The sequence below is a fragment of the Mirounga angustirostris genome, unplaced genomic scaffold, assembly GCF_029215605.1.
Source record: "Mirounga angustirostris isolate CCGP_5_RB_7025 unplaced genomic scaffold, mMirAng1.0.hap1 SCAF_15, whole genome shotgun sequence".
Lineage (NCBI taxonomy): Eukaryota > Metazoa > Chordata > Mammalia > Carnivora > Phocidae > Mirounga > Mirounga angustirostris.
The window spans coordinates 71,103,776-71,125,755 of record NW_026991723.1 but is presented as its reverse complement, the minus strand read 5'-3'; the positions used below and the strand labels follow the sequence as shown (position 1 = coordinate 71,125,755).

General features: G+C 42.2%; 1 protein-coding gene across 5 annotated transcripts in view; it reads right to left on the bottom strand.

Moving 5' to 3' along the window:
* The window catches only part of PALM2AKAP2 (PALM2 and AKAP2 fusion), a 330,921-nt gene that overhangs the window by 253,215 nt on the left and 55,726 nt on the right, over window positions 1-21,980 (bottom strand). For all 5 annotated transcript variants that reach the window (XM_045882883.3, XM_054509339.2, XM_045882884.3 and 2 more), the window contains exon 2: window positions 8,483-8,563. In XM_045882883.3, coding sequence (XP_045738839.1) covers window positions 8,483-8,563 — 81 coding nt within the window. The remainder of the gene's footprint in view (window positions 1-8,482; window positions 8,564-21,980) is intronic.

Sequence of the window (21,980 nt, the reverse complement as noted above, 5' to 3'; positions counted from 1 at the left end):
CACACAGTGAGAAGCCATGTCAAACAGTGGTTAACAGCCTGAATTCTGGGGCCAGTCTCCCACTTATTAGCTGTGTGACCTTAAGATAGTCTCATCTGCCTCACCAAACCTCAGTTTTCTCATCTGTAAAATGGACATGATGACAGAGCCCACCTCAGGCTTGTCATGAGGATTAAATGAGTTCATACGCAAGTGCTGAGCCCATACTTAGTACTAGAGAAATGTTTATTATTGTTGTCCATGCTGTTCTTCTGGCCTCTCCTCCCTTCATCTGAGAAAGAGCAGGTAAAATGAAGCCTTCCCCGTTCCCACTGGCAGGATCCATGGCTCTCTGCTCTGTCTCCTCTAGCAGAGAACATACTCCAGCGCACTCTTAACACTGTTCTCCAATTCTTTCTTTTTGTATCTTTCCTCCTCTGAACTCCCAGCTCTTCAAAGGCTGGGACTGTTCTTCATTCATCTTTGCATCTCATTGCTGCACCCAGCCCAGTTCCAGAGAATGAATGAGTAAATGGGTGAATTGGAAAAATCTCAACTGTCATTCTAATTACTCAGAAGGGGGGTGTTGCACTTTCATTCATAGTGCTCCGTGAGTTGAAATGTTTGATACTCACCTAGTTCAACCCATAGAGGGTAAAAACCCTGTTAGGATTACTGGGGGACAGATCTATTGGCAACCTTGGTCTTGGTGTGTGTACTCTTCTGAAAAGGCAGCCATGGACAGACCCAGACTTCTCTGCCCCAGCAGGGATGCTCTGCAGCCGGGGCTTCTTGAAACGTGACACAGTGGCTACTTTTGGGAATGTTCTATCTGCTCTTCTTCACACTGTGCCTCCTGCCACCCAGGAAAGGGTCTAACGGCTCATTTCTGGCTAATTGAGTCCTAGCCATCCATCAGTACTTCTGACAAGAGCCGCCTGGTGACCATGAACACCGAGAGCACGTGTGCCCTCACATCTGTCTCTTCTCTGGATAAGCCAAGCATCCCCAACAGCTGGAGCCAAGAAGAGAGATTCTTTTTTTTTTTTTAAAGATTTTTATTTATTTATTTGAGAGAGAGAATGAGAGAGAGCACATGAGAGGGGGGAGGGTCAGAGGGAGAAGCAGACTCCCTGCCGAGCAGGGAGCCCGATGCGGGACTCGATCCCGGGACTCCAGGATCATGACCTGAGCCGAAGGCAGTTGCCCAACCAACTGAGCCACCCAGGCGCCCAAGAAGAGAGATTCTAACAGAACAAGACAGTGGGCCTGGTCTCAGAGAAGTCTGTTTCACAAAAGTGTTTGGACATTACAACAACAAAAAAGCAAAGTTGATTTTTTTTCACTTGGTCTTAAAGTAACGCTGCTAGGGCAAACCACCGATTCTAATACGTTTACCACCGAAGGTTCCCTTAACCTACGCCAGATGCCCTCCTGTTGTCCCTGAGGGTCGGCTGTGCTGCAGCCTTGGAATATAATGCACTTGTGCGGGCTGACCACACACACCCATCGAAAGCACCAGTTTCCCTCTACTGTTCTGGTCCCTATTGGCTGCCTGAGTGTTTCAGAATTAAGTGACAAGCAGAGCACGGCAGAAGTGAACACTAAAAATAAAAACTTGTCATTTTTTTTTATGTCCGAACTGCATATACCAAAAAATTGTATCATAGCTTACAGGGGTGAAGAACTGTCAAACTTCACCTTTGTCAAGTGGATGCAACTATGAGGAGTCAAGACAAAGGAAGTATGCATAAGGCTTACAGGAGAGCTTGCGAAAGCACAGATTCCCACTCCCAGAGGTGTCGATTCTCGAAGTTTGGGATAAGGCCGAGGAATCTGAATTTTAATAAGCTCCCAGGTGATGCTGCCATTGACGGTCCTGGTCCGAGGTCCGCAATTTGAATAGCCCTGCATCAGAACCTGTGACTATCCAAACACCTGGAGAATGCATAAACTTTCCCACTGGTTAGCCAAACGCTGACCCGAAAAGGAGCTCATCATCCTTCCACATAGCTGTCTCTCCTCCTGCATCCCCGTCTCAGGAGCAGTGGTGTCCCCATCCACTCCCTATGTGCCAGACACTCTGCCAGGTCCTTCAGACACTGCTCTGGAAGACAGGCAAGTCCCCAGGATCACCAAGCTTTTGTCCCAATACACAAGGATGCAAGATAAATTCAGACTGTGATACATGCATGGCAGGAGGTAGGCAGGACAGTATGACAAACAGGGATGGACTGAGGACACTTAAGGTGGGAAAAGTCCCTGCGAGTACGTGAACATTTGAGCTGAGATCTGAGATCCAAGGAAGGGAATTTCAGGGGGAGAGACCGGCAAATGTAATAGCCCAGATGCGGGACAGAGTTTAGCGCATTTGTGGACCAGACAGAATGCCCAAGCGGCTGGACCATAGTGAGTGGGGGGTGGGGAAGGGAGGGTAGAACAAGCTGGAGATGGAGAGGAATGCAGGGGCCAGATTAGGTAGGGTACTGCAGACTTGCTAAGGAGTTTGGCATTTATCCTAAGCACCATAGGAAGAAAACAGACTGAAAGGGATAGGATTACAAAGTATAAGTGATTGGACTCTATTACATCATCAGGTGACAGAGCATGCTAGCTTGAAACCAAGGAGCAGCAGAAGAAATGGAAGGCACAGGGTGTACTTTAGAGGTAGAGTCAACATGACTTGCTGATAGATTAGATGCAGGGGCGAGGGAAAGTGTGGGATTAAAGGTGACACAGATATTTGGTTTGAGCAAAAGGGTGGATGGTGGTACCCTCACCTGGAGATTGGAAAGACTAGTGGAAGGACAAGGGCTAGAAGAGCAGAAAACCAAAACTTGTATTTAGGGCAGGTTAAGCTTGAGAGGCTTATAAATGGAAGTGGCACCATCTAAGTGGACATGTCAGGAAAACAGCTGAATACAAGAGCATGGAGTTCAGGGGACATTGCAGTTGGGATAAATATCAGTTTGGGAGTCACTGATGCATAAATGATATTTGAAGTCATGGTAGCGAGTGAGGAGGATGATGATGATGATGATAATTCTTATCACTCTTCCCCATCGACTCCCGGTAAGACCTTGGTTTGGTATTAAGTTTGTGTTACATGATTTCAGTCCACGCAGAAGCCAAACCAAGACTTCTGATAGAAGAAACCAAGTTCTAACTTCTACTCAAGCTCTATTTACAGGGCCAGTGGAGACGGGATGGGAGAAAGGGGGACATAAAGCTCCTTGACACTGTGTACCCTGCCCGTCTATTCAATATTTTAAAATTTGAAATTGGCCTTTCACACATACTAACAACCAAGAAAAGTCTAAAATTAGTGCTAAAGGTTCACAATAGTGGGAGCCACTGTAACATGTTTGCAGCAAGGCCCCTGGTACCTTCAGGCTATGTAGCAGATGACCTTGGTGAGTTGACAATAAATATCTTGTAGGGCCACAATTCAGTCTTTGATTTTTTTTTCCATTCAATCTTTTTGAAAGAAAAGGTTGTGGTTTTTAAAATATAATGACAATTTTCATAGCTTGGATTAGAAAAAAAAAAAACAACTCTAGTCAGGGTTCCCTGCTCATAAATAAATAATTCAAAGGCAGCTTATGTATTGAAGATAGGATATTAGCAATTTGATTCTGACAGTGCTGCCCCTGTCATACAGACCTTTATAATGGTGACAGTTCTAAAGGGATTCATGTGGCAATACATACACTCTGCCTACTCTTGCTGGGACCTTGGGCTGACCAATAAAATAGACAAATCTCTGGTAATTCAACCAAGAGAGCAAAGGGAATATTAAGTTTAGTCTGCCTGGTATAATATAATAGTTGATTTATTTTTTAAACTCACATTACCACAAGTCACATAATAAAAACGATGCAAATAAATAATTGTTTCCATAGAATACAAAGCCAAGACAATTTTTCAACAGAAGAATAATGATGGCTCTTGCCTTATGACATATTATTAATACATATTATATATTTAAAAAGCCAGAGGGATTAGATGAGGATGGTATTAGCACAGGAGTGGCAGATTCATGGAATAAGAAGAATCCACAAATGGTGGACTCGAGTATAAGGGAGAAATATGTATATGATAAAGAAGACATTTAAGTCAGTGAGGAAAAGAATGAATTAATCAATAAATCACGTTGAGGCAACTGGCTCCCCGTCGATAAAAAGTGAAGTCATTCCTATCTTATTTCATATAGAAAAATAAATTCTAGGTGGGTTAAAACTATTGAAGGACAAGAAACATCCTAGGTAAGTTTTTGAGATGTTCTTTGCAAGAACCATATCAAAGTCAGAAATCATAAAGCAAAAGAATGTTAGATGTGATGTCACAAAAATTACAAAGTTTTGTATGAGATTTTATTAATTAATTTATTTATTTGAAAGACAGAGCGCAAGCGGCGGGGTGGGTGGGGAAGGGAGAGGGAGAAGTAGACTCCCCACTGAGCAGGGAGCCTGACATGGGGCTGGATCCTAGGACTTGATCCCAGGACCCCAAGATCATGACCTGAGCCGAAGGCAGATGCTTAACCAACTGAGCCACCCAGGCACCCCTTTTATGAGAATTTAAAACAGCCCATACGCCAAAATCAAGAAAAGAGGCAAAGGTGAATGTATTTTGGACCTGAATGTTTAATATCATTTCATTTTCATCACCAGCTGATGAGGCCTATGAACAAGGGTCACAAAGCTTAATCTATAAAAATATACTAGAGAAAAAGCATAGAAGAATATACCTCTGTGTGAGTTATATCTGGGTGACCAGTATACAGTTGATATGCTTTTTTTCTTTATATTTTCCTGTACTTTAAAATTTTGCTTTTGCAGTGATCATGCATTCCTTTCTCTTATAAACAGCAAAAATAATTCAGCTATTAAAATTGCTTACTGATCCGATATGTGAGCACTTCTTGGAAATTCTTACATCATAAATATTAAATACTAAATATAGCTAAGTATCTTGTAAAAAGAAATCTGAGTTTAATTTGGCGAGGACTTCAAAGTACTTGGAGGTTTCCTAATCGCTGGAGTGTAGAAGCTCTTTCAGTACTTGGGTCTTTTATTGCATTGCAGAATTTATTAATTGTCCATATATAAAGTAAGAATATTCCGTTTTGTGGCATTGCTCACTGCATAATCCTAAATATCACAATTACCAAGAATATTAATCAAATAAGCATCAAAACTATTGTCTTGCATTCTATTTATTTGCTTTGACAAGAGACCAGTAAGTCTATCTAAATAATTCATACCTCATTGCATGAGAATAAGTGTCTATAGACTATTTGACAATGAGAATTATATCTTAATAAATATGAAATCTAATTCTAATGTTTTTCCATTTAACTTTGCACTAAGCATATATATTTTAGGGAGCATCCTAGATTTTATAAATTAGTTAAATAAATATTGTTGGCATAGTTCTTAATATTTTCTACTTATAGGAACTGCCAATAATCAATAATGTCTCCACATGGTCTAAATTTTCTGGAGTCCATTAAAGTATAACTTACAGTAAAGAGACAATGATGATGGTAATTGGCATCTCTCTAGACAAATTATTCAAAATGGAACATTTCATTTAAAGAAAACAGTGTCCTAGAGAAGGCTTGGTTTTGGAGGCAGACAAGCCCTAGCATTCAACCAGGGTTCCCTCGCTTATCATCTCTATGTTCTTGGGCAAATGACTTGACCTCACGAGTTTGTTTCCTCACCTGTGAGACAGGGAAAGTGGCCATTTAAGTCAGTGACGAATTTTGTGGCCATTATTGAGGGGACGTATTTAAAGTACCAGGCCCACAGTAGGCACTCAAAAATATGAATATTATCGAGGATGGACAAGGGATGACAAGGCTGCCATGCATCCAGGACAAAGCTGGCTGAGTCTCTACCAAGAGGCTCACAGAGGAACTATCACCTCAATGAATTTACTAACATCCACAGGTGAGGCTGCCAAGCTCAAAACTGAATGATCACAGGGAAGATGACTCACGCTATTCAAGTTCAGTCAACAGCTAACTGATTGAAAGTAGAACATATTCTTTTCTGGTGCCTGAAGTGATCATATCTCCCAGTCAGGCACCACCAAAATAACTCAGTTATTTTGGGAATGATGGACTCAGAACAAAGAGAGGCAGAGTCATGAGAAAAGTTTCACCTGATCCACTCCTTGCTTACCTCAGACCCCACCTCCCCAGAGCATAGAAACTTGGTACCTGCAGAGCTGGAGTTTCTCCAGGGAAGTCCAGATAAACCACCTTTGGGATCTCTGAGGTTGTTTTTGGTTTTGCTTTCATTGTTCAAGGTTACTGATCCACCCTCATTCTGTCTACATGGGCCTTCCAGAGAGAGAGAATTACAACCCATTGGTCTCCACTTACTAAATTGCCATCACTTCCAGTCTTTTCTCTCCAGGTTATAGGAAGATTACTTAGGTGAAAGTGCTGGGTGTTCCCTTAGATAGTCAATTTTATCAACAATGTGAGGATTTTACCAGGATAACCATAAAGAACTATCTGATTCCCTTGTTTCCAAGTCTCTGAAGGAGTCTCACTGCTTCTACATGCAATACTAAGTCCTCTTTACTGTTATTTCTGTTGATTGGGTGGCTGGATCCATGGATGGATGGATGGATGGATGGATGGATGGATGGATGGATGGATGGATGGATGGATGGTTGGATGGATGGATGGATAGATGGATACATGGATGGATGGATGGATACATGGATGAATGGATAGATGGATACATGGATGGATGGATGGATGGATGGATGGATACATGGATGAATGGATACATGGATGGATACTGTGCTGGACATCAGCAATGAATGAGTCCTTGGTATCTTATCTGGCATCCAGAATGATAAGAAGTTGGGACAAAAGAAACTTAATCTTCTGACATATGTTTATTGCCTTTTGATTCAAGGAAAGCAAAAGCAAAGAACCATGTTGAGCTTAAAGGGAAGAGGGGCTGTCTAGTCAAAACAGCCTCTCATTTTTTCAGTCTCCTTCATAAAAAAAATCCACCTTAAACCTAGAATTCACTGAGGTGTTAGTACATTTTGGTCTCTTATAAGGAGTGAGTTGACTGTACTCTGAGCCAGAGTCCCACCTCTGTCCAGATTGACCTTGAAAAATTCACTTGGTTCTATTAAGTGTTTTTAAGTCCCCCTCTCTGTAAGAAGAAAATACTAACTTTAGCCCTCAATGCTTCCTCAGAAATGTTGTAAGGAGAGAGTAACAGCATATGGGATATAGTGTAAGCTCCTACAAAGAAAGGTCCATAAATGGATTTACAAGAGCAAAAATAAATGGGCAATATTCTCAGTATCATGCTATTGTTCTTCCTTTTAAACACATTTCTCTGGTTAAAGTTGATAGTAAACTGATAAATATGCTAAGCGGATTTAGGTCATGCTGCTCTTTGAAACCAGCTTGCTGATAATTCTCATCTTAAGGATTCATTTAGCACCACCCTATCTTCTAGAGAAGAATGGGAAATACAATCATAAAGACTCATCTTGTTTAAAAGAATCTAAACTATCTATACCTAGCATCACCCTGAAGTTAGCCCCACCTTCCCCACCAGCCCTCTGAGCAATGCAGATCTATACATGACTGTCACAGCAACTTGAGTTGAGCAGGAGAAGGTTTTCCTAAAGAAAAGCCCAGAGCATTAGAAGGCATGCAGCAACTCCCAGCTGGTCACTGGAATGTGTTCACAATATGCTGCAAGCCTGCAGAAAGCAACATGCTATAGCCCGTGGAGTCCTTGTGACAGTGACAGAGCTTTCTCGTAGGCTGTAATCAATTATGATGCTTAAGTGCCTTATGTTTTAAAGAAAAATAAATAATGAAACATCTCTCTCTCTCTGTGCAACGGAGACCCAACCAAGTCAAATCATTTCAATGCCATCTCTTGGCCAAATGCTCGTTCTAAGAGAATACTTCCAAAATTGTGAAAGTAGAAACAAAACGAATGAATCATGGGAAATACACAGGGTTGCTCTTTTATCAGATCACAGTGCTTTTATCTCCCGTTTCTCCATATCAAGAAAGAAAATACTCAGATTTTTAATCTATAAAAGAACAGTACGTTCAATGTGTCCTTTGGAAGCTCTGAACAGACACATGCTCAGCACCTAATGCACTGGGGATGCAGCCCCGGAACACTGCCTCGCCCACCATGTGGAAATTCCCATCCAATTTCTATATATAACCACCACATTTCACATGCACACACCAGCCCCCAAACCCGTCCACATGCACACTGTAATCTCCTCATGCTTGCAGAAACTGGAATGCTGTAACAATGCCCTGCATTGGAGAAATTCACGAGAAAAGCCAAGAGATGGTTTCCTGACTAAAGGAGAAAGGGCTAGCGCAGTCGGCGGCAATGCCTTCATGCCAGGGCAGGCTCTGCCCAGCTCTCTGGAGTGTGATCTGCATGTCTAATAATGGAATAGGTTCGCGGGATCAGCCACTTACCTTGGAATGCTGCAGCAGAAGTATCTGCTCGTCAAGTTCCTGCCGCTTGCCTTCTATTTCAGTCTGCCTCTTTCTTTTTTCCTTGAAAATAAAGAGAGAGAGGCTGTAAGAGTAGGTGGGTGTTGGCTCCAGGAATTTTAAGGCTGGAAGCAGTGGTGGCAACACACATCTGTAGAGACGCTCACAGAGACGCTGGGCACACACACAGTGTCACCTGCCTCTCTGCCTCCAGGAGCTTTCTGCCTAACATGCCTGCTGTGGGCTCGGCGAGTGGGAGAGTCTCCTCCGTCAGCCAGGCTGCAGCAATTTCATCCAGAAGAAAAGGCGGTTTCCACACACACACACACACACACACACACACACACACACTCACAGAGTCATGTTCTATGCAGCGTTAATTTGGAGACAAAGAATAAAAATGTCTCCATCGAAAAGATAAAGGTTGTTATAAACTGCAAAGATGACAGAATGAAACAGTGGGGATTCTAGGGTTAGCTTTCTCTCATCGAAATCACATACACATGTAATCCAACACAAGTTCCAATTTCGTAGGACAAATCATCCCTTTCGACTTCACAAACAATGCAAATTAGATGGGTGGTCTTTGCTGAAACTAGTCTCGGGGTGGGGGTGGGGGAGCACTGCATGTGGGTGGGGCTCCCTGAGGTTATGTTAAATATGAAATCTGAAGTTGGTCTGCCTGGATCCAACTCCCAGCTCTGCCATTTGCTACCTGTGTGACCTCTGGCAAGTTCTTTTAACCTCCCTGGGTCCACACCTTCTCTCACATAAAGAGGAGATCATAATTTGTACCTAAACCATATGGTTGGGGCGTGGTTTCAATGAGATGATAATGTAAAGGATTTGGAACAGTGGTCTGGCACATAGTAAATGCTCAATAAACGTTATTTGTTCTTATACTTATTGCCACATGTTTTCTTCTAGGTAATGCCTAGACGCCGGCTCTAAAGGGAGGTAATTTCCCTGTATTCAGAGCATAACCTTTCCACTGGAGTGCACACTTAATGCTCTTCTTCCCCATACTTCTCAAATGCAGACAAGAGACATCATATAAATGTGACTGATTTAAGAACAGAAAGGCCTGCCTTTAATGACAGCTTACTTGTTCCACGTTTTGTTTCCAAAGTGCACAGTGGGGAGGTCTGCTGAGACATTTACGGCACTGGATTATTTTCCTTGACTCACATATGCAGGGAGAAACTTGCTAGACAGACAGAGTGGCATCCGACAATAGAACAGCCAAACTCTGGAGGAGACGATACTGTGGAAGGCTGGCTGCTGGGCTCTGTGCTAACAGAAGGAGTTGCTATGTTTTCTATTCAAGTCAACACAGCTATGATTTGTGTTACAACCAAGCTCCTCTGTGCAATGCACAGACTTGTAAGAAATATTAGTTTATAATCTCAAGCCGCTGGGAGACATGATATCCGAGTCAGGGATATAACCTCCCTGCCAAAGTGAGGCCCAAGAAGTTAACCATTTACCAAAGAACTCCGATCAGTGGTGCATTATGGACGCTGCCTAATCCCAGAGAATGTGTAAGAACATATAATATATGACAGTGGATGGGAAAGTGAGGCCTAATGAGAAGAGCCCCCCCCATCCAGTGCCTCAGAAGTGCCACATGACAAAGCAAGGACTTCCAGAACCAGCCACCATGTCTATATCCTAGCTACTCTAGCCCCTCAAGAGTAGGCTCACGGGACCTTATTGTTTGCTCCCACTGGCTATCCAGATATGTAGTGGTCCAAATTTAAATCCAGATCCAAGAGGTAGTATGTCACGGACACATGATGCAGAGACACAATACTTTCACGCATGTGAAACTGTGTGCTACGTGTTTGTTATAGACTGAACGCTTATGTCCTCCCCCTAAATCTGTATGTTAAAACCTAATCGCCAAAGTGACAGTAATTAGGAGGTGGGGACCTTTGGGAGGTGATGAGGTGATGAGATTGGATCCCTCCTGAATGGGACTAGTGTGCCCTTATATGAGAAACCCCAGAGAACTCTTTTGCCCCTTCTACCAGGTGAGGACACAGTGAAAAGACAATTATCTCTGAACCAGGAAGCAGGCCCCCACCAGACACGGAATTTGCCAGTGCCTTGATCTTGGGCTTCCCAACCTCCAGAACTGTGGAAAACAAATTCAGTCTATGGTATTTTGTTATAGAACCTGAATGCGCTAAGCCAGTATTCTAATTACACGTCTGGTCATTTGCAAACCTAGGCTTTCCCACCTCTGGGTCTTTGTTCATCTAGAAAATCCTCACTCCAGAGTTGCCCACCATGATATGAGTGAACTATGCCTTGAATAGAAAAAATATTCCCGATGGTATAAACAGTGAAATTTTACATCCCCAAGCAGTAGACTCACTGGTGGTCACTGTGAACAGACATGATCAGAAAGATGCAGGTTTTAAGTTGGTTCATTAAAAATGGGTAGGAATTAGGTAGATATAAATTAATGGGGCGCACATTCCAGGAAAAGGGAATGTGTGAACAAGGGTAGAAATGTCCCTGCACATTCCAGGGACAGTGAGGAGGGAAATCTATCTGAAGTGTAGGGCTGGCTCTTTGGAATAGAGATCGATGGTTCAAAAGATTGCCTAGGACTAGACCATTGAGGGCCTTGAATGCCAGGCCAAGAAGTTTGGATTTTATTCTATAGGCAATGGCATATTGCAGGGTTCTAAGCAAGAGAGTGATATGGTAAAATGGCATTTTGGGAACATTAATCTGGCACTGGTGTATAGGATGGATTAATAGGGGATGGAATGCTTTTTCTATAAAGGTCCAGACAGTAAATGTTTTAGGTTTTGTAGAACATACAATCTCTGTTGCAACTACTCAAAGCTATCACTGCTTTGCAAAATGGCCTTAGATAATATATAAATATATTTATTTATATAAATATAATATATATATATATATATTTTTATATATATATATATATAATATATAAATGAATGAGTATGAGTATTTTATATATATATGAGTATTTTATATATATATATATATATATAATATATAAATGAATGAGTATGGTTCTCTTCTTTTTTTAAAAGATTTTAGTAATTTGAGAGACAGACAGCACAAGCAGGGGGTGAGGGAGAAGCAGTCTCCCCACTAAGCAGGGAGCCCGACACAAGGCTCAATCCCAGGACCCTGGGACCATAACCTGACCCAAAGGCAGACACCTAATTGACTGAGCCACCCAGGCACCCCGAGTGTGACTGTGTTCTAATAAACCTTTATTTACAAACAGAGGTGGCAGGCCAGATTTAGCCTGTAGTCAGAATTTGCTGGCCTCTGGATGAAAAGATCATTAAGTGTCTTAGGAGGATGTTGCAATGTGGTGGGGATGGATAAGCTAACAAGCCCCCTGTAGCTTAGAGCTGTTCTGATCAGAACGGAAAGAAAAGGACAAATACAAGAACCAGAGCTGACGAGACCCTGGACTAATAGGATCTAGGGCGGGTAGGCAAGGCAGGGTCTTGGCTTTCAGCCACACAGACCAAAGCATGCTGGTGCAGGAATGGGCAACAGTGGGAAAGCAGTAGTTCCCCACTGGTGCTGTATTCATATTTTCTCTGAGGAAACTCCTTATTAGGTTAAAACTCAAAACCAAACAGTTGTTAATATACACAACCAGGCACCAGCATCAGCATGTTCACATTTGTGTTCTGTCTGCTGCAGACTCAGGCTTGGCCCCGTCCCAAGGACCCTTTGTTCATCAACGGCTGCTAGAGGAATCTTTGGTGAGTTGAGTCTGCTCCCACAGTGATGGGGTTAGGTCCTGAGGTCACTACGAACCCAACAAAAGAGGTACGACGTGCAGTCAGCCTCTGTATAGAATCAATTATGAGTCAATGTCCAGCAAGTTCCAGTACAACACTGTTGGGTTCCTGGGATCGCCTGCTTGGGCTGCTGAGATCTGAGCTGTGCTCCTCACCTGTTAGCCTGCTGCTCCCCAGACTTCTGCTTCCCTGGATGAAGGCAAAACCACTAACTCTCTTCCCACTCCAGACAGTTAGACGACATGATTCCCTTTAGTCTCATCGACCATACACGGTATGTTGATAACTTCCCCATCTGGATTTTCAGCCTAGGTCTCCCTTCTGAGCTCCAGATTCCCATATCCAATGGCCAAGAGTTCATACCCATTCCCTCAAATGTAGTGCTTGCCTAATCATCATCTTGGCCATCCCTCCTCCCCTAGCCTCACATCTTTCTATTCTTCATCTCAGCAAATGGCACTACTCAAATCAGAAACTGCAGTTATCCTGGACACATCACTTTCTCGAAAGACCGCTTCCTGTTGGTTCTGCTTGTCATTCTCTACATCGTCTGCTTCCCAAATACAACCTTTATTACTACCTTCATATTCCCTCCTTTATCTCCCCACCTGCACATGTAGAATATTCCACATTAGTATCTTTAGCAATCCATAGCACTTACCTGTTACACCCAATTTCCATCTGGATTACTGCAGGGATGTCCTCACTAGTCTCTCTGCTTCTGAGTCCTGGCTCTGAGCAAGTCCCTCTGCATGGCTGCTAGAGTGATACTCTAAAATGGAAGTGTATCTCCATCCCTTACTTCAAATCCCAGAATGCCTCCCATTGCCTGCAATGGCAAATAGTAAGTTTTCCCTCACTGCTTCATCTGACAAAAAAAGTACTGGGGCACCTGGGTGGCTCAGTCAGTCAAGTGTCCGAATCTTGATTTCAGCTTGGGTCATGATCTCAGGGTCATGGGCTCGAGTCCCACATTGGGCCCATGCTCAGCACAGAGTCTGCTTGAGATTCTCTCTCTCCCTCTCTGCCCTTCCCCCTGCTCAAGCTCTTTAAATAAATAAATAAATAAATAAATAAATAAATAAATAAATAAATAAATAAAATCTTTTTTTTAAAAAAAGTATTCCTCTTTGACAATACAGTTTAAATATCAATGAAACTAGAGTAACCATCTGCCCAGTCTTCTTTCCTTCAGAGAATTCACATACCCTCATTGTAAATGGAACTGGTGGGTATGACAGTCATAAGTTAATCACATGTAGCCAGGCTCATCTCTGCCACAAGGATTTGCATGTGACGCAGGCTGGACTAATCATTCCACCTTATCTCAGTGCAATAGCAGTTGGGCCAAGGGCTGGCTAAACGACCCCCGCAGGACCAATAAGAAATATTTCTAGGGATAGACACATGAATACTGGGAGAGAAAAGCTCCCTTTCCACTGAGGTTAAGCTGGGACAGTGCACATCGGAGTGGCAATCTTCCCAAGCCACATGGAAGAAATGTATCCATGTTGGAGAATGTCGAACATGCAGAGAGAAGAAGAGCTGAAAGACAGAGAAAGAAGGATCTTGATGACACTAATGGGTCCCAGGTCTAGTTATGCATGAAGCCAGAACCACCCCTGGCCTTCCTAAATTCTATACACTAAGACACCTCCCTTTTGCTTAAGCTAGTTTGAGTGGTGCTTCTATCACTTACAACTCAAAGAATAGTGACAAGTACAGATGCCTTTTCTGCTCCCTCCAAATAGAATTCATCATCCCTCTTTCTCTGCTCCCTTTATAGGCTGTGGGTCTTTCTGCATTAGCACCTTGAGCACTTTAGCACTTACACGTATCTTCTCCCTTTACCAAACTACATGCTCTTTAAGGACAAAAATCTTGGCTGATGCAGGGGCACTTGGGTGGTTCAGTCGGTTGAGCATCCAACTCATGGTTTCGGCTCAGGTCATTATCTCATGGGTGGTGAGATTGAGCCTTGAGTTGGGCTCCACACTCAGCAGGGAATCTGCTTGAGATTCTCTCCCTCTGCCCCTGCCCCTTCCCGCCTCTCCCTCTCTCAAATTAATAAAAAAAGTCTTGCAGCATCTCCAAAGCCTAGAGCCCTGCATGATGAAGATATGTAATAGTTATATCTGACTGAGATCAGATATAACTGAGATCATGTTCTATTTGTATAAATCCTTCACTCAAATGCGTTATGAATTTGCACTCATGACTTCAATGGCAGTAAAATATATCATTGAAAACACATTAGCGATCAGTCAGTAGAACCAGAAGTGTCTTTCTGTTGGAGACATTAGCCCATATGGAATAGACTATTATTGCCATGCATAAAAGAACAGAGTTGAAAAAGCTAACTCTGGGAAGGAATCATGGAAAGCTCATTCTGGGGAGAAAAGCTGGGGTAAGGGGAAATTCCAGGGAAAGCATAATGAGCTGACAGTAGCGAACCATTCAGGGGGAATGTGACTCAAGAGACATCTGGAATGAAGTGATCGCAATCCATTAGGAAGGTTTCCAGATCCCTCTACTATCTGGGAGGCCTAGCAAGTCACTTTCATTGTCTTTCTGTAAATTATATATTTTCCTGGCAAATATTTTCTGGAAGTATTGCAACATTATGAAACTGCAGGCTCTTAGCATAGTAAGGACCACCACTGGAATGGAGCACACTCTGGGCAAAGGTGGTTAGTCAGTACAAGGGCAAGTCCCTAGGAAGCCTATGTTCACCCTTGTGCAGCAGGAGGCAGACTCCCTCTTTCCTCCTCTGCCCGGGCTGCAACCCAGGCAAGGTGGTGGCTGGGGAGGCGTCCCAGATGAGTCACTGAGAAACAGTGAGAGAGGGGAAGAGGCTGAGCAGGGAGGGCAGTAAGGAGCAGAGAAAGGTAGTTCCCTTTCCTCTGTTGAGGCCCACATTGACTTGAGCAGATACTTAGAGCCCCAGCATGCATCTGTGGGAAGGAACCAGAAGACCTACATATTCAGAGCACTATTGCCTTCAAGAGATGCCAGAATTTAGATGAGAGGGGGAAAAAAAGAAAATATGTTAAAACTTAAATGTTGCAGTATTTCCTCCGGCTATTGCTAGATAAAGAGAAAGTTGCTTTGATGGCCGCCCATTGTGAGCCAAAGGGAATTGTGTGTCCCTTCCCTGAGCTCACACAGGCTTTTCAGTGACTCTGGGCCAGCTGGTTCCTAGGCTTTGCAGTGCAGATTCAGAGAAAGGGGCAGAGTGAACCACAGACCCAAACTGTTTTAAATAGTTTGCACTTGGAAAGGGAACAGGGCATATAGCTGATAGGGGGGAAATCAGACAGAGAAAAGGAAGGCAAGAATGAAGAAAAAAGAACTGAGATGGCTTGGGGACAGTTTGAAGTTCACTCATTTAAAAAGAAAAGGAACTGAATTATTAAGACCAGAAGATCAGGAGGAGAGAATCTTGTGGTATTTTATTGTGGCTTATCAAATGAATCCTCTTCGATGTACTCCCAAAGATTCCGGTAAGAATACTGGACTTTTCCTCAGTCTGTGCTTCTCTGAATGTGCCTTCTAGCTGAAATGGAATCACCATTTTATATAAGTTTTTATATAAAGCTTTTATATAAGCTACGCTAAATAGTAAGGTAATGGTGAGAATTAAATTATGGAAAATCAACTTGCAAATGGGGCCCCTGTGAGCTTTTTCTATTAAGGAATCAGAATGTCATCTCAGGCATGGTTGAATTGTAATTACCTGTTTAATGCCTCTGTAGAACCAGTGTTATTTATGTATCTGAGGAAAGAGAAGCAGGATGGTCGGTCTGAAAACTGAGAACCTGAGTGATCAAGGATAAAACAATCGAGGAGGTGCCCGCCCAGCTCTGTCCAACTGCCTGTCCAGATAACTTGAATGTTGAGTTTGCTCAGCGGACGTACCCCTACCAGAGATCAGTTATCTGATCTCAATGCCACCAGATATCAAACCTCTCTCTCCTGGCTCTGACTTGGAAGGTCACCAATCATGATTCTGATTATATCCTTGCTTCCCCAAGTAGTTAGCTAAATGGAGAGATAATGCTTGTTAAGCCCCCTGCAATGTCCATCCACCATAAAATGAATAACATGATGCTTGGACTTAGGTTGATGAGTGTATTGAAAGACAAGTTGTTATGTGATTTTCTGATCCCACAAAACTAAAGAGCAGAATCTGGAATCAGTTCATAAGTCTTGGTCAAAAGGACAAGTAAACTACATTTCCTATAATCACACTGCTTTGCCCAGCTGTGCACCCATTCAACCTACAACCATCGCCACATGAAGTAGAGAATTCTACAACTCTATTCATTCCCATTGCTTAGTTTGGACTAGCATTCCCATTTAGGTAATTATCTTTCATTCAACTGATTACTTGGCCTTGAACTTGCCATCTATTGGTAACAGAGGGAACTGCCTGCTTTGTTTTGCTTTTAACAGAAATTATAAAGTCAAAAGAAAGAATTTTAAATAGGAAAGAGCCACTGATTAGTTCAAACTTCCCTAAGGGTTTTTGAAAGGATACTTTAACACCTAAAATCTTAACAAACATTATACAGAGTTTAGATGCAAAATTGAACAGTTAATATAGCTAGCCTATTAGTGACAAGTCCGATGCACAACACAGGAAAGTTTTAGTTTAAAGTCTTTTGTAGGTACTTTATAGTCCATATGGATTATATCTTAAGTCTATTTTTAAGATATGTCCTCAGTGTTACCCCTTAAATAATTATTCAGCCATATAGCTATATTTTTGCTTTAATGGTCATAACATCCAGTTCTTTGCTAGGCGTGCTTCCCTTTAGCATCCTTTTCTGGAAACCAAAAAGGAGAGTGGTCTGACATGGCTCTCATGAGAAAGTAAGATCTGTTTTATGGTATCATATAGATAAGTCCACTGTGAAGAAAAAAATCAGGCAGTTTCTATACAGATGGAATGGTAGAGAACTCTGAGAAAGTCCCAAATGCCAGAAATAACATAACTAAATTCACCCACAGAACATAATCTCCATATCATCACTCTCAAAGTACTGCGTTACTCCTACCATGAAGCCACATGAGCACCAAACTAGGAGTCAGGAGACCCAGCTTTGGGTACAGGTTCGACCCCTAACCCCTGGATGCCTTGGATGAGTCTATTGTTTCTGGGCTTTCGATTCCCCACATGTGAACTGAGCAGGTTGGAACAGCTTCACTGTAAGCTTCCAGCTCTAGGAATCCAGGATACTAAGTAGAACAATGGCTTCATTCTAGACGGTCACAAGCCCTTCCTCATCTATAAAGTCACACTAGCAAACATTTACATAGTGCTTACTGTGCGCCTGGCACCATTCTGATTGGCAAATATTAACACTTTTAACCTTCACAACGATCCAGTGGGTTAGTTACAGTAATTACCCACATTTTACAGAGGAGAAAACTGAGGTACAGGGAGATACAGAGATGAGGCCAAATGGCTAGTGTTAAATAGAATTTGAACCCAGTATGAAATATGGAAATATAAATGTCTTAAGGTGCTATGTGAAATACAATAAAAAATGGAACCAAGCACATCTCCTGACAGAGTGCAGAACCCAGCAGGTACAGGTTCTTCCTTTGCACCTGGTATGAAGTTTTGGGCTTCGGATTTTGCCTAAGCAACTGCAATCTACTCATGGAACCAAAAATCAGATATGTACTGGTTGAACCTAAGAATAGGATGTTGTTGGTGGTAAAAATAACAACAACAAAAACAATAATAATAATGGTAATTAAGTTTGTTGACTACTTGCTATGTGCCAGGATCCCTCCAGTTTTTCATTTAATCCTCAGAACACTTCCTTTTTTTTTATTATTATGTTATGTTAATCACCATACATTACATCATTAGTTCTTGATGTAGTGTTGTAGAGGGGAGGGAGTGGGGTGATGGGTTAGCCTGGTGATGGGTATTAAAGAGGGCACATACTTCATGGAGCACCGGGTGTTATACGCAAACAACGAATCATAGAACACTTTCTTTTTTAAAAAAGATTTTATTTACTTGAGAGAGAGCACAAGCGGGGGTGGAGGGACAAAGGGAGAGGAAGAGGGAGACTCCCCACTGAGCAGGGAGCCCACCATTGGGCTCCATTCCAGGACCCTGGGATCATGACCTGAGCTGAAGGCAGACCCTTAACCTACTGAGCTACCCAGCGCCCCCTATTATGTTTTTAAATGCTCTATTTATCTGGGCTATTTATATTTCCTTCTTTGTACTTTTCTCATAGATATAGATAGATGTAGATATAGATATAGATGCAGGTAGATGGTCACCAGGTATTGACATCTAAAGCAAGAAACAAACAAAAACGTGATTGGCAAGAGTCAGGAAAGGTGTGTACATCTCTGTTTGGAATGATGCTCATTTCTCAGAGTTGGCGTTCCTTTGTTTTGAGAATGCCCCACATCGTGTTCACGTTCTATTTTTGTGCACACTATTTTGTCTTGTATTTCCAACAACCACAGCTCTGTTCAGGTGCATCCCAGCCCCGCTACTGGTCCATGGGCTGATGCTTTAAGACCTGCAAGCAGCCAGTGGGAGAAATGCTTCCCATGAGGTCCACGCAGTGTCCACTCCTGCTTCCGGCCGAGGGATATTTTCTGCAGGTCTTGCACTTCTTCCCAAGCTAGAACTGTCAGTTTAGTGGATTCCTCTGCCCCTTACTCTTCCTGTCATCTAATTTTAGAGATACATTCTAATACCTAGATGCCCCAGATTTAGAGAGTATCTCTACTCATGAGCCTGACATGGTAAATTGAGAGCTTTCCCAGCTGCTGCCTCATTTTGCAACCGTCCTTCTCAGATGAAAGGTTCAAATGGGAGAGACTCATTTTGCATCTGCTCTCCTTATGAAATCGTTCAATCCCCTGGAAGTGTCTCCTGCAGGGATTGAAGTAAATGAATATAGTGGTTCACCAGGAATTGCTGAAGGTTCCAATCCAGGCTCAACCTATTTCTGTTTGGAATTGGGAAATGCTCACAGATTTTGTAAAAGGTCTTCTGTTTGGGGGGTTGGGTGGTGGTGGAAAGATTTGACATCAGAATGTTTTGCATCCTCCACATCTCATTTGTTCTGGAAGGTTTTGGCACATGCGCATGAAGGTGGGGAGGTCGTGAGTTCCAAGTGTCTTGTGTGGAGCTCTCTCAGAGATAAGCAAATGTTAGTGGTCAGAACACATCTCTGTTCACAACAACGTGTTCAGGAATCAGATGGTCTGGGCTTCAGCCCCTGTTTGGCCACTGCCTAGCCCATGACCTTGGACATGTTTACTCACTCATGCTCAGTTTTGACTGTTCTCATCCTACTTGAAAGTGTTCTGGGGGTGCCTGGGTGGCTCAGTCAGTTAAGCATCTGCCTTCAGCTGCCTTCATCAAGTCCCACATCAGGTTCCCAGCTCAGAGGGGAGTCTTCCTCTCCTCTCTGCTCGTGCTCTCTCTCACTATCTCTGTCGTTATCTCTGTCTCTCTCTCTCAAATAAATAAAATCTTTAAAAAAATAAAAACATAATATAAATCAAGCTAATAAATATGTATGGTGAGAAAACTCGAACAATACACCAAGAAATAAAATGAATAGCTGTGTCTCCCTATACCCCACCCCCATTAATTTAGGTTTTTTATGTATCCTACTAGGGGGAAAAAAAAATCCACAAGTATACCAACCTATTATCCATAGAGATCTTTTATACTTTATATAAAAGGAATTATTACACATGCTTCCTGCTCTCCACCTTCCTTTTTTCTTAGGGATTTTTCTAACTCAGCACATGGGGTCCCCCCTCATTCTTTGTAATTGCTGCTTAGATTTACTTTATTTTACTGGTCAGCTGCTGATGGATTGTTTAGGTGGTTCCCAGTATTTTATTTGCTGTTATAAACAGGGCTCTAATGAATCTTTTTCTGCATACATCTTAAATGTATTTTTGTGGGGTAAATCTATAGGGTAAGTTTCTAGCAGAAGGACTGCTAAGTCAAAGGATTTGACTCTTTAACACTTTAATAGGGCCAAACTGCCCTCCCCAAACCATTTTCTCTGTGTCTTAAATGATATAATTCCAAGTTGAAAATAAGACTCAAGCAACTAATATAAAGGGTTTTGACAGTTTCCCCCTTTATTAGCCAAATCCTTAGTGACCCAGGGGGAGTTTAAATGAAAGAAAATATCTACCACTTTGTTAATCAACTGCAAGCTGCTCTTAAACCATACTTGCGTAATCTGTCTTTATTACAGACTATTATTCTGTGTTTTCAGGCTTAAAAGGACACTTTTCAGGTTTAAAAAAGTGATGCTTTTCTCCGTTCTGAACAGGAGTCTATCATGGCTCCATTAGTTTTCTAGGAGGAATCAAATTGGTCCCCCTCTTCTTTGCACTGTTGATGTCAGAATTATCATATAGCCAAGGTGTGCCCTTGTCTATAATGAAAGAGGGTTTATTTCTTCTGCTGTTGTACAAAATTTTCCATTTACCAAAATAAATTCTAGATGGACTTAGGCAATGTAAAAAATGAAAACATGAGAAAATACAGTGATTATCTGATTTTAGGAGGGGAAAGGACCTTAAAAACATAAAGCAGAGAAAGAAACCACAAAGTATGAACATTCATTATATAACTTCATTACATAAAACTTAAAAATGTGGTTTTTATAGTGCCAACGAAATATACAACTCAAAGGCAAGTGTCCATCTGGGACCGAATATTTGCAATATTTACATCAAAGGGCTAAGACCTTTAATAAATAAAGGTTCTTACAAAACTATATTATTTGTAATAAAGCCATGAACACTGAAATACACGAAAAAGAACAAAATATAGGGGAAATGTTCAACATTATCAGTAACCAAAGAAATGCAAATTAAGCACTGGGATGCCATGTTCCACCTATGAAATGTACTCTCTTGCTTCCTACACACCCTCAGTGTATTTTAAAATATCATGTGTTCTGTGTTGGAGAGGGTGTGAAGAAAAAAGACCCTCTCTTTAATCTCGGTCGGAATTACAAATAAGAATCGTCTTTCTGGAAGGCCATTTCAAAGGTTATTGATTGACTTCATCATAAAGGATTTATGCAGAGGAAATTGTCTTTGACATGCTCAAAGATTTTTGTAAAGGATGTTCAACCTAGAGATATATATGCAACACCAAAAAAAAAAAAATAAATCAAAGAGCAAGTGATTAGTTAAATAAGATGAATCTTATAAACCATCCAATGACTTCCCTTTTCAGTTGGGATAAAATCAAAGAAGCCCATCCGTGATGCATTGTCTGCCTCTCTCCTGAACCTCCTCTTGTCTCTCTTTCCTGGTCACGTCCCACTCCAGCAGCATTGGCTTTAACCAGAGATCAGCCAGGGCATGGGTGCCAGGCAAGTGGGCGGGGACCTGTGCTAAGTCTGCCACAGAATAAAACGAGACGTTGCTTTCCTTTGCCATTACCGCCCATGTATATCTCTCCCCAGGGAACCCTCCAGAGTTATGGCTATAGTCTGGTGCAAGACTCAAGATCTCGGGCTATAAATATCACGTAAGTGGTGCCCTGACCTCCTTCTTTCTAACCTCTGGCTTCCAGTCTCATCCAGTTCTGAACATGCAGAAGCCAGCTGGACGCCTCCACACCTTGACCTTAATTCTCCCCACAGTGT